The sequence below is a fragment of the Antrostomus carolinensis genome, unplaced genomic scaffold (genome assembly GCF_000700745.2).
Source record: "Antrostomus carolinensis isolate BGI_N321 unplaced genomic scaffold, ASM70074v2 scaffold34618, whole genome shotgun sequence".
In the NCBI taxonomy this organism is placed as follows: Eukaryota; Metazoa; Chordata; class Aves; order Caprimulgiformes; family Caprimulgidae; genus Antrostomus; species Antrostomus carolinensis.
In genome coordinates, this window is record NW_010334259.1 from 1 (window position 1) to 13,013 (window position 13,013).

The following is a 13,013-nucleotide window of genomic DNA, read 5'->3' on the forward strand; positions in this document are numbered from 1 at the left end:
TTCCCCCTACACACATCTCCCCTCTCGTGGTCCAGCACCCCCAGCCCCGCAGTGCCCAGCCCCGGCTCCCGGCCACGCTTCTTGGGACAGCTCGGTTATTTTTTTAACTCCTTTTATCCCATGTGGAGCACAGCATCCCCCCAGCCTCACTGATCACTATTTAAGTCATTAAACCATTTCACAAGTTACAAGTCTTCTGGGTGTGTTTGTCATGCAGGGGGGTGCTAAAGGCACGATATAAATACACCTTTTTTTGCTCTAATCGTACTATTTGCAGCCAGAAGGAAAAATCTCTGTGATCCTTAGAACCACCCAGCCTAAAACAGCCACAGGCCATCGGGGCCCCCCCTGCCACTGAGGAGGGGAAAGAAGCAGAGAAGTTTCTCAGCCCCATGGGGACATGCTCGAGTAGAGATGTCACCCCCTCCATGGGGAGCTGAGACCTGCAAACTCAGTGCAGTGAAGCAGAAGGACAGAGGGGATGAGCACAGGATGCAGCCCCACTGCTCAGTGCCATCCCTGCCCGGGCCACATTCAGCTCATTTTGGCCACTGGACTGAAAAGACCATTTTTGGAGGGAGAATCCTTTTCAGTGCCACCTGAGACCTGGCCCAGAGCTGGGATCTGTCCCCAGCCCCCTAAACTCAATGGGGGTGCAGCCCATAGGGCTGTTCCAGGGGGCGAGGAGATGGAGGGGTCCGTTTGTCCCGCTCTGCTGCCAAGAACCGCTGGTAATTAGGGGTTGGGTGACTTTTGACGAGGCCTGAGGGACAGGCAGCGTAATTACAAGCTGGGGGAGTCCTGCCCTAAGCGTTCCCACATGGTGCCTGCAGCGGGGAGCGGCCGCAGGGCTTTTTATAAACATGGCAGGAGTGAGCTGAGATGCCTGGGGTTTGGTGGGAGCAGGGCAGGGAGCGTCTCTAACATTCCCACCAGTGTCTCCAATGTCCCCACCAGTGTCTCCAGCCAAGGCACAACCCCATGGAGGGGGATGCAGGAGAGGAGGATGCTGGAGGTGCAGAGCTGGGGGGAGCACACGCCCCGTTGGCACCCATACACAGAGCCCTTCCTCTGCTCTCCCTCAGGGTTTGTAGGACACCAAAAACGCCTCAAGCAAATACAGAGCAGATCTTTGCTCGCCCTGAGGCCCCGCAGCTGGAGGAGGGATCTGCTCAGAGCCCAGAAAATGCTGCACTCGTCATCATCTGACATAATATGAATGATAAGCGATGCCTGGGCTGCCTGTAACCCTTCAGACGCCGAGTGACAAGGGCTTTAACTCCAAAACTGCTGGAAAAGAGAGATGATAACAGAGATGATAGGGATGCTATACACCAAATAACTCAAAGGAAAAGGAGCTGTGACCAACATTAGTGCCAAAATAACGCCCGGTCCCAGGCTGACATCACCCCGCGCTGCAGCGCTGCCTGTGCAGAGTTATGGGAATTGAAACCCCGGGGGTGGCTGCATCCTGCTCTCTGCTCGCTGGCAGGAGGGATGTGGGGAAGCAGCAGCTGAGCTGCCCCCGCAGGGAGGTGGGTGACCAGGAGAAGGTGAGGACCAAGGCAGGACGTGCTGGGAGTCAGGGGAACACAGGCTAGACTGAATAGAGCTGTAGCAGCTGGGGGCACCCCTGTACACACGGATGTTGAAAGCATCAACAAGTCCTGGGTGTTTAGAAAACTCATTTAAAACAGTCGCTTTCAGGCTGAGGAAGGTACAGTGAAGGCAGATGAACAGGAGTCAGGGGGCTCCATGCCCCCCAGCACAGATCCTGAGGGTCAGCATCGCTCCAGGAGCTGCTGCTGCCCCAGCCATGGTGAGAGCTCCGAGTCCACCACCCTTCCCCATGGCCACAGAAGAAGATGGGGTCCCGTGGGGTCAAAGGGTTTATGGCACAGCTGGGACCCCCACCTTCACCTTTGCCTCCACCGACATCTGCTCTTCAACTTGTTTCTGCTGCTTCGGTGGGTGAAACCCGGATCAGCCAAGGTTTAAAACACCCCAGTGGATGATCTCTGAATCCAGCCAGCCACTGGGGGGAAGGAGACCCTCTGTCCTACAACAAAAACCAGTTTGTGTGAGGTTGGGGAACGGTTTCTCCCCAGATTGTCTTTGTGTCAGGGAGCAGCCCCAGGTGGTGACACCGTACCTTCACGCAGCGGAAAGCGCTGCCCTGACTCCTCCAGCACAGCTTCCAGGGGAGATGCCAGAGGGTCCTGGGGACACTCGGTCACTTTGATCCTGATCTCTTCTCTGGTGATGATGAACTTCAGTTTGTTGCTGAAGTAGGAGACGCCGGTGACTTTCAGCTTGTTGATGTCATGGGGTAACGCGGGGTCAAAGCGGAGGCTGGTCTTTGTGATCCTGGAAAGGCAGGAGCAGCTCTGTGGGGTCGCCCCCTCCCCAGACAACACAGCCTCACACATCCAGGGGCCTCTCCCATTGCTCTGGGCACCTGGGGGCAGAAAGAGTCCTTGGTGTGTCCCAAGGACCTCCAGGCAAATCCCAAACACGCCAATGAAGAGCCTGGTGGGGAGCTACTCGTGTCACGAGTCCACCGCCCAGCAGCCCCGGCGTTCCTGTTCCCAGCTGGGGTCTGTGCTTTCCGGTAGCTGCGATTATTTTTTTATTTTTATAAAAAAGAGATTTTTATTTTTTTTTCCTTCCAAGGCAGCTCAGTTCCCCGCTCCAGCTCAGAGCGTGGCTCCAGCAGCAGCTGTGCTGGCAAAGCTTTGGGAACACCCTGCTCTGAGCTGGGGAGGGGAAGGGAGCACAGGAAGAAGCAGAGGTGGCCGTGGACCCCAAGCAGGAATTGCCATTGAAATCTGGTCACACGGACCTACAGGTGCAGGCTCTGGGCCATGGGCTGGGACTAAACTCCAGCCAGGCGAGGAGCTCAGGAGGTGGCTGCAGCCGGGATTTTTAAGATGCAAGTTCAGCTTCAGCCAAAATACCCAGCAGCAAGTTCCCGTTCTCAGCCACCCGTGCTCTGAAAGCTGCACGACGCAGGTGAGGAGATGGTGGGAGCTCTCCTCACATCTGGAGGAGATGCTCCTGGAAGTGCTGCTCAATGAAATCACGAGACACACCTGACCACGAGCACTGCCCCTCTCCTCAGTAATTTGCCTCTCAACAAAGACACGTCCGCACAAAAAAAAACCGGGCTGCGACCGAACGGGTGGGCAAGGTGACCTTCAGAAACCCACATCAGCTCCCACTCCCACCGGTCTGAAGGGCTTTAACTCAGCGCTGCTACAAGTGCTCCTTCTCCCAAACATAAAAATCAAGCCAACAGCTTGAATCCTTCCTCCAGGCCCTTAACCAAAGTCAAACAGAGCCCATCTCTGTGTTTTAGCTTTGGGTAAAGAAAGACAACAGTCGCTGTTATCTCCTACTCAAATCTCGACAGGTGAGAGATCTTGACCATCATCTCCAGTCTGTTGAGTGGGCTCAACGGACTGGAGAGGACTCAAGAGAGGCTCAAGAGCCTAGAGAGCCTCAGCAACAAGCCAGGGTGCCAGCCAGTGCTCGTGGCTCACAATGGGCAAGGCAAGAGCGTGGCCTCAAGAGCTGGGTAAATGTCATCTCAACATCTGTGGAAATTTGGCTGGAGCCCCAAAGCCTGTGGCTTGAGCCTGTGCCAGGAGGGGCCCAACCTGACACACACAGAGCATCTGGAGACCTTTGAGCTTCACAAAAGCTGAGATTACAGTTTTCAGCTAGGAACACGGTAGCTCACACCCAGCTCCACCAAGAAACTGGTGGGTTTCTCAGCAGTTTCTGGCCACACACACAGAGTAAAAACACATAGTTAGTGCTAGAAGAGTTCACTGAAAACCAAAAGGGTTGTTGGTGTGACCCATCCTCAATTAAACTAAGAATACGCTCCAGAGGCTGTTGCTTCAGGGTTGAAACCACCGGACTGCTTTGGATACAGGACACAGCTTTGAAATTACATGAACAGCTCAACGTTTTTTCTAAGATATTTTCATGCCAGGGCGATGCCAGCTGAGCTCTTTCCTCCACAGAGGCTTGCAGAGCCACGTGTGTGCAGATGGCAGATTGCTTCAGAGGGGCTGCAGAAGGTCTTTCCACACCACATCCAAAGGAGACGGGATGACATTGTAGCTAAGGCAGAGGACAAACTTTGGGAATTACATTCATTTCCTAAATGTGCAACTAACTCATCAAGTGACCCGGAGAGAGTCTCTTACCCGTTCCAAATCTGTCTCCAGTCTTAAAAGTGGCAATAGGCCTACAGTAGCTCAGCGTGGTGGTGGAGGACGGGGGTCTCCATTTACAAGGGTCCCCTTAGAAAGACCACAGTGTACCATGTGCAATAAGAAGCAGTCTTGTGTTTGCCTGCAAGGTGATTGCATGGGCTTTCTCTTCAACTAGTCAACCAAGAGGTCAGCGTGATTGGTGATGGTAGTCTTCAAGGTTCATCCACGCTTAGTGGAGACACCAAAGCTACAACCACCTGTGGAGTGGGCAGGGCTGGATGTGTTGGATATGACTGAAGGTGTTTGATGCACAGACATCAAAGTGATACAGGCTACCCACGGTCCTGAGATCACACAGAGATGTCCTTCTTCACTGAGGGTGTCAACTAGTGTTGAAGAGCTCAGTGCTGGTCTGGCTTTGACTCCTTTTGAAGCCAACGGCTTTCAATGTTGCCTTAGCTGGAGGAAAAATGGACTGAAGCTTACCACATCTGAAAACTCCACCCTGTTCTCCACCAGTGACTAGCTGTCCCCAGTACCCACAGTTCGATCTCTAACGTTCTTGTTTGTTCATCATCTGCTGAAAGCTTTGGAGGATGTTCTGGGTATTGCAAGTTCCTTTCTTTTTCATAAGTAACAACACGCTGCTCCAGCTAAACAGTAAGGTTTCAAGTGACATGAAGTCTTTTAGAAATTAAATTAGATGTAATGTCTCACCTGAACCCTGTGTAGCCAAAGAGGACAGCTTGCAAGAATCCACCCATCCCTGTCAAGAAGTTCACAGCTCCTGACCCATCCGAGTTCTCCACCCAGATCTGCTCCAGCAAGAGAAAGAAATGACTCAACCGTTGCACTGGGACTCTCCACAGAATTTTGTGGGTTTGAATATGTTTATCATCAACACTGTCGTGTATCTGGATCATTGCAACGACCATGCCCTGATGCCTGTCCTGGCATGAGGCAGTGGATGGGCTCTGATCACCATCTCCATCCCTGGCAGGCAGAAGGAAGCCTGGGATGGGCACGATGCCAATCCATGGCTTTGTATTGCCTGGTAGGAAGCAGATGCCTCCTCACTGCTCTTTGGAAGCACACAGAGAAGAGACAGAGAGTGCAACCACCCAGCTCAGTGGTACAATAACCCCATAACCTAGTGACCATGTGTGCAGTCAGCACAGGCTCCAGTCCAAGTGACGGGACCTACCAGGGAACGGGTAAGACAGAAACAAGAGGTGTTTGTCACAGGGAAGCAGGCATGCAGCTCACCTTGAAGGGCTCCGTGATGTTGCTGAAACACTTGTTGAGTTGTCTCTGGGCTCTCTGCGCCTCCTTTAGCTCCAGCCAGCCCACTGCAAACATGCTCTGCAAGACAGAAAAGTGGCTTTTCACCAGTCACTGTCACACCCAGGGCTGACAATACAGCAAAAGCTTCAGAGGGACACCACAACTGGCATCCTTCTGACCCAGAGCAGACATCTTCAGCACACCTCTCTAACTGTTCACACTCCCTTAAAGAAGGTCTGACCCATTGTACCCGCCAATGGGGCTGGCAGTGACTGACTCACATGGAAACAACCACCTGGCAGATGAATCTCACCTCAGGCTTTGCCCTTCTCCTTACCCAGGTCATGGCTGGTCCATCCAGCTCAGTGACAGGTTCATACATCTCCAGGTCATTCCTCCGGACTTCAGGGCTCATAGGGTGCATCAGCGGGAACCCAAGCAAGACAACGTCAGCTTGTTTCACAGGCTCACCTGGGGACAGGCATCAGTCAGACCACGGATGCCAGCTGGGAATAACTGTCAGACCAATTGTCTATTTACTCATCAGGGAAACCTGACTCACACAGAATCATGAACTTAGAACAACAAACGTCACATCAAGCCACCACCCCTGGAGGTACTGAAAAGCCGTGTAGATGTGTTGCTTAGGGACTTGGTTTATAGGTGGACTTGGCAGAGTTCAGTTTACAGTTGGACTTGATGATCTTAAAGGTCTTTTCCATCCAAAAGAATTCTATGATCAACAGGGAAAGGCAGTAGAATTACAGGGAGGACAACTCCTTGCTGCCTTGCAGACCAGAACAGCAGCTTGTGGTTTGTCCTTGGTGCTGTTTGAGGCAGGACACCGGCACAGCCCTAACATGATGGCACCCAAACCGGTGTCACCGAAGCTTCAGGTGCAAAGGAACAGCTCCCACAACCCCATCCACCCTAACCATGAGAAAGGGGAACTAAACCAGGTGTGTGCTTCCACTGGAACCAGTCCCTGCACTTCCAAAGGGCCAGGGCTGCTGGAAGAGCAACACATGGCACTTGACCTTGGAAAGACAGACCTAACTGTCAGCCATGGGTCATAGCAAACGTCACCTGCAGCCCAGTACTAACAGTCTCTTCCCACTCTGTGTACCCAAATTTCCTAATTTTAAGAGCCCACTAATGAGAAACGATCCACCAGGAGCAGAAAAAGCATCTACCAGTCAGGTTCTCTGTGCTGGCAACCCAAACTGAGCTCGGGGAGTGGCACTAGAGATTTTCACTTTGGCCAACCTTTCAGCTGCTGTTCCCATCTTTGAACCAGCCAAGAGCCCCTGCTTCTTGCAGGCTTACAAAGAACGAGCAGCAGCCAACTCGAAGGTCTGCTGCTGCCTCTCCGCTCACCTGGGCTGTAACCATCGTACTCGGGATGATATTTCTTCTCCGCATCAAAGGGCACTTTGATTTTCTTGGCACAGTCCACCCATTCCTCTGGCACAGGGATCAAGAAGTCCCGAGCAACATCAGCTGCAAAATTTAAGCTGAAAAGAAGTGAAGAACAATGGTTTACGTCAGGCATGGGTGCCTGTGACCCCCTCAGAGAGGGGAAGAGAAGAAAGGGAACAGAAAGAACTAATTGAGAACTAACAGAACTGCAAAGGAACAGCTACTCTGAGAGAACATGGGTCAAAGATTAAGTTGGGTAACAGCTTTCATCACTAGAGTTGGGAGTTCATTCCCCTCACTTTGGGTTTCTCCAGTCAGCTAATCGTACAGACATCTCATAAAACAGGGGAGAGAAACCCTCCTGCGAAGTGAAACCCTCTCAGTCTCACGTGGACACCTGAAGCAGGTCAGATGAACCGTCAGGGACCACCTACTTCTTTCTGCTGACTGTAAAAGCAGCTCAGGTAGAGGGACGTGGAGCAAGGAAAGGTGTATCTGCTGCCTCCTGCCCCTGCCAGGGAGAAGGGAGGGGTGAAGAGGTTGGTGCTTCAGCAAGGCTCGTGCGTTACCTCCGCTGGGCCACGGCGTTGGTGTAAGCAGAGTTATCAACCTGGTGATGATACTCATCAGGGGGCATCACACCTGGAGGAAGAGGAAGGACAGTTCACATGGCAGCAGAGCCCAGGTTTGGCACAGCTTCGTGCTGCTCCTCAGGGAAGTGGCACGAGAAAGGGAAGCCCTCCCGTTGCAGTGGTGCCTGCCCACGTGGTGAGGTGTTGCCTCTGCTGCTGGCAGGACCCCGCAGTGATCTCGGTGCACTGCTCAACAGTGGAGAACATAAGTGGTCATTGTTGTGGAGGAGAAACAACCTGGCTTAGAGTTTTGGCTGTTGGGCAGTGATTCTTCAACCTGAGGGCATCTCCACCACTTCATGGGCAAGGTGACCTTCAAGTCATTAATTCTTTTGAGTCATTCAGTCAATCTTTCCCCGGCTACAAGCTCAACTCCTTCCTTTGCTGCTTTTGTGCAGATTATCCCAAGGAGAGATGGCCACTTCCCAAGAGAAATGCGAAAATAGACATTTAAATGTGTGACTCCTTTGGGGACAAATGGGACTGTCTGCAAAGGACCTTCACACCAAGAGCCCATGCATTCCATCCAGGTCCAGCTGGAGGGGCTCCAAGTCTCTACTCACAAACCCCTTCCCTACAAACAGGCCTGGCAGTTGCAGAAGTACCTTTGATATGGTAGCATTGCTCCTCCTCACTCCACACCATCCTGCTGCACCAGTACTGAGCCACAGCACCCACCAGCTTCCAGCCCCCATCCTCCCTGAACAGCTTCTGGTCCTGGATAGAGTCAAAGCCAGAGAAAAACAGGGACATGAGGGAGGCTCAACCAGGTCCAAGCTCAGCAGGAGGACAGGATCTCTAAGGAGATGGACATAGCAGGAGAAAAGGTCAGAAAACTGGCCTGGATTGAGCCAACAGGACACTGAGCTGCCCAGGAGGAGCAAGGACAGAAGAGGCTGAAGAAGAGACCCTGGGGTGCACCCGGCAATTCTGATGAGAGCAGACAGCAGCAGAGTTTCTCTGGGAAGGGACAGTGACAGTCACCAGATGCCCTGCAGGCCTTGCCATGGGCCATCCAGGTGGCACACTCCCCCTTTACCTGCGTGGTGCAATAATACTGCTCAAAGGCCATCAAAACGTCCCCAGTGACGTGGATTTCTTGGGCTCCATAGATCTCCTCAGGACAGACTTCCCAGCCAGTGGCTGGACTCCCCCCTGGGAACTTAGCACCCTGCCAGGAGGAGACACCCATCAGGCAGCTGAGCAGAACATCTGGAGATGCTCTGCCCAGTACATCACCTGCTCACAGCCCCCGGCCAGAGGCAGAGCAAAGCCCGGCTGTCCTGCTGGGTGGCAGCAGCTGGGGTGTGTTGCCCTCAGCCCAACATCTCCATGGGGACCCCCACCTCGTAGCCTTGCTCCTGTGCGTTGCGTAAGGCTCCCTCCAGCCTGCAGATCCGGTACTCCAGGATGGCTCGGGCAGCTTCCGGGTAAAACAGCAGAATGTTCGGGAACATCCAGGTGTCCTGGAATCACTCAAGCAAGGCAAGATGGTGGGATTGGCTGGTGGGGCACCCAAAATGCTCCCACCATTTTCACCTTTCAAGTCCAGCCCCATCCCAAACGCTCTGACTGTGATTTTGCTGCTACTTAAAGGTGCTGTCCCACGGGCTCATTAAAAGGGATGAATCCACAAGGGACCGTTTCTGACCATGCCTGCTACCCTCTGGCATCTCACTAGGATGACCTCAGCAGGACCTCCCATCATGCAAGAGAAGGGAGGCAAGAGTCCTCCAAAGCCAAAGGCTCTGGAGAGGCTCAGAACCACACACACCACCAGGAAGAAAGCAGAAAAAGGTCTACAGGACTGAAAGAGCCCTTTCCCACTGCAAGACCAGAGCAGGTTTAGCACAGGTACCCCTGTTTGGGGTGAGGAGATGTCCTCCCACCCTCCTGCTGAGTCTTCTCCATCCCAGTCACCGTGCCAAGCCCCTGGGTTACCAGCTAACGCAGCCTCCACCCACCTGGTCCCAGAAGACGTGTCCCCAGTAGTCCTCGCCCCGGGTGCCGTTGGACAAGCCGCCGGGGCTGATGCCATGGAAGAGGAATCCTGGGCTCCCCTGGGGTGGGATGGCGCTCAGCAGGTAGTAGAGACATCCGTGGAGGGCCTGTCTCAAGGGCAGAGGACCATCCAGGTCCACGCAGCAGCCTCGCCACAGCGTGGCCCACGCGTGGGTGTGGGAGGAGTGCAGGGAGCCAGCAGCGATGAGGGTCAGCCCTGCACTGTAGCTCCTCTTTGCCTCCTCTTCGCTCTCGGCCACGGCCGTCAGGAACTCCCAGGATCGTTCCCTCTCCTCCCCACACAACGTCAAAGCTTGTGGCACTGGAGTCCAGAGCATGTGGATCGTGGGACGGGGTCCCCCCTCCACCTCAGGAACCAGTGTCTTCCCGTAGACGTAGCTGTGGGAGACAGCAAGCAACAGGGGAAGGGAGAGCGGAGAGGTGGGATTCCGTGCGTGGCCACCCACCCAGAGGGGACCTCCCCCAGCAGCTGAGCATCAGGCTCCCGTTCCCACCTCGGATGGAAGCTCCTTTGTCCCCTCGCTTCAGCTCAGCTGCTGTCCCACCCACAAAACACAGGAGACTGAAATTCATCACAACTGCTCCCCAACCCCAGCAAGCAGCTTTAGAGGTCATCTCCTCCAAACTCACCATCTTCCCCAAACTCATTTCTCTGTGATCACATCTAGTCCCATTGCTCTTTTACATGTCAGTGTAAGTAATAATTCTGGAGTTGCAACTAATAAAAGTGTTTCTAAACTTACTTTGGGGTTTTTTTTTATATACCTGCCAGAAAGGAGTAGATTTGCAGAAGCCTCCACACTATTGACCGTTTCAGTCTGGCTCTGGCCTTACTTTTGCAATTTGTTTCCTAACAGTGAGCAGGGCAGCATGCAACAGCCCAGGAAGGAGGTATTCAAGGCAAGGTTCCCCCGTGATCCAAACTCACTGTGCTCCCTGGAAGTCTGGTCCTCGGTTCAGATCCAAGTCCTGGCTCTTTGGTACAAAAGGAGTCTGGAGCTGGACCGTGATGGGTTGGGTGGTGTGAGATGATCGCCGGATAGTGATGCTGAAGGCCATCAGGTGGACATGGGAATGGTGAGCGTAGATCTGATGGGTGGCTGCGTAGTCAGCTGACTGAAGCACGTGGCTGAAGGTTCCTGTAAGCACAAGAGGCATCAGCCTTTTGAACCATCAGGTCCTGGTGTTCTGCCCCAGACTCCCATTGCTGCCCACCCTATCTACTGGTTCCTACTGGAAAAGGAACCGTCTTTCCAGGTCCAGATCCAAACACAGCTTTTGACTGGACAACACTGTTAACACACTGAATCTGGCCGAGCTGCTGAGGAGCGATTTGTGCTATGAAACATTTTATCAGGCTTCACGCTTAGACAGTGTTTGCCGAGCCTGGCTCCAGCAGGAGCTGAGTCTGAAAATCGCTCTTATTCTCACAAGAAAGGGGAATTTTCCACCTGCTCCAACACGACTTCAGGAGAACCACACCCCAGAGAACAGAGAATGGGGAGAAGAAAGATGTGACCCTGTAGAAGAGGAAACACAGGCAAAGAGACTTTTAACTTCTAGAAGAGGGTCACCAGCAGTTAGAGGGGAAGAGCACTGGGTGCCCAGGATGAAGATCTGAAAGGAGGCAGCAGGAGAGGGAGGTTCCTGTCCGTGCTCTGCTGTTTACCCGTCCGGGTGTCCAAGGTGAAGGTCTCAGCCAGGCTGTCCGCATCGGCCACCATCATCCTCACATTGACGGGGCTGGGGACGTCGGCGCGGTGCGTGTCCCCCACCGCCCCGTTGTACACGCCATTGACGTGGAGGATGTCCCGGTACACACGGGTGCCCAGGTAAGCATTAGTCACCGTAGGCAGCAGCCGCGGGTCTGAGGGCAGAGAAGCCGAGGTGAACACAGCAGGGTCCCCTTTGCCATCAGCCATGTTCACCAACCCGACCTGCAGGACAACAGCAGCAGCAGCGTCAGGTACGAGGGCTGAGCGGACCTGGGGGCAGGCTGAGCGTGGCCGCGTTGGACACGGGCTGACAGCGGGGCTGTGAGCTGCTTCTCTCCGTGCCCTTCCCGTAACACCCCGGCCACAGGCAGAGCCGGCCGCCTGCCTCGATACTTCCTGAAGTGAATGAAGATGGGAAGAAAAAGGACTCAGAGCCTTTTTCTGAGTAAAGCAAGCTGCTGCTTTATTCAGGGACAATCCTCGATTCCCCCGTCCCCAGGCTTCTTTGCTGGCAAAAGTCAAGATGTTCTGTTCTCCTGATTCCCCTCACACAGTTACCACTTATACATTTGTGTTCTCAAAAACAACCAAGCCGCACAGGACACAAACCAGGACGCTTCTTGGCACACTACACTCGTGGCTGTTTTTCAGCCACTTCTCAGTGCACCCTCACGTGCTTTTCCAGCCCGGCGACCTCACACACTCATCAGCTCCTGTCCTGTGAAACTTGCTTGAGAACACGGCAAATTCCAACGTTAACCTTGATCAGTCTTAATTTATCTTCCACACATTCTGCACTGGTCCCACGCATTCCTAGGGTCTCCACTTCATTCAGTCTCCCTTCTGACCACCACCAGCACCTCTACCAGCAGCTTTCCTTCATCCCAGCCTTTCCCCCCATGACCAGGGCAGGTCTCCTCCACCCCGGCTCATTTCCTCCTTTGAAGTTTCCCTCATTCCCTCTCTGCTCCAGCCACCTGCAGCCAACGCAGCTCCTCCACCTTGGCCAAACCTCACCGACTCATTGGCTTCATCACTTCTCCTATCCTGCCCCACTTCCTCTTCTGCTGCCCTCTCCGTGACAGGATCTCACCCATTTCTCCAACACAACACAGCCACCTTCCTCTTCTTTCCTCCTCTTCCTCCCATCACTATTCCATGACACTGTTAAATACCCTCCTGTGGCCTCAGCACTCCCCATCTGCCAACTCACCATACCCTGGTGCTCCCCCTCACTCTTACATCTCCAGCTCAGCTTCAGGTACTGGCTTGCTGGGGCAGGAGCTTTTCATTTCACTGATATGTATATATTTTTTTATACATATACTTTTTATACACTTTTTGTATATAAAATAAACATAAACTATATGCTTATATTTTGTATACAAAAAGATACACACATAGAGGCACCAAACAGCACTCACAAAAGGTGCTGGCGCCTGGCAAAGCAAAGCACTAGAATAACATAGAAACGATAAAGCGAGGCTGGCCGGCCCCAAAGTCCCTCCCGGCAGCAGCCGGCTGCGGCAGCTCTCAGCAGCTCGGTTTCCTCAGGCCAGGCAGTGCCCGAGATTGAATTGTGAGAAAAATCCTCCTCCTGCCTTCAGAAAAGTTAAAAACCCCCCAGACCCCACAAAGAAGCGGGGCACGGGGAGCGAGGAGATCAGATCTTGCCTTCGGTCTGGGGCTGAGCGTGAGCTCTGGCCGTGCTGCTG

The 13,013-nt window shown here is 53.5% G+C and overlaps 1 protein-coding gene across 1 annotated transcript in view; it reads right to left on the reverse strand.

The window, feature by feature from the left end:
- Positions 1–1,994: 1,994 nt before the first annotated feature.
- PGGHG (protein-glucosylgalactosylhydroxylysine glucosidase) overlaps positions 1,995–13,013 on the reverse strand; it is an 18,459-nt gene continuing 7,440 nt past the window's right edge. The window contains exons 2-14 of the mRNA XM_029086544.1: positions 11,253–11,516; positions 10,512–10,722; positions 9,526–9,961; positions 8,908–9,027; positions 8,601–8,732; positions 8,167–8,278; positions 7,499–7,571; positions 6,888–7,024; positions 5,848–5,981; positions 5,493–5,588; positions 4,944–5,041; positions 2,153–2,367; positions 1,995–2,059 (exon numbers count right to left, since the gene is read on the reverse strand). Coding sequence (XP_028942377.1) covers positions 1,995–2,059; positions 2,153–2,367; positions 4,944–5,041; positions 5,493–5,588; positions 5,848–5,981; positions 6,888–7,024; positions 7,499–7,571; positions 8,167–8,278; positions 8,601–8,732; positions 8,908–9,027; positions 9,526–9,961; positions 10,512–10,722; positions 11,253–11,505 — 2,082 coding nt within the window. The 5' untranslated portion in view covers positions 11,506–11,516. The remainder of the gene's footprint in view (positions 2,060–2,152; positions 2,368–4,943; positions 5,042–5,492; positions 5,589–5,847; positions 5,982–6,887; positions 7,025–7,498; positions 7,572–8,166; positions 8,279–8,600; positions 8,733–8,907; positions 9,028–9,525; positions 9,962–10,511; positions 10,723–11,252; positions 11,517–13,013) is intronic.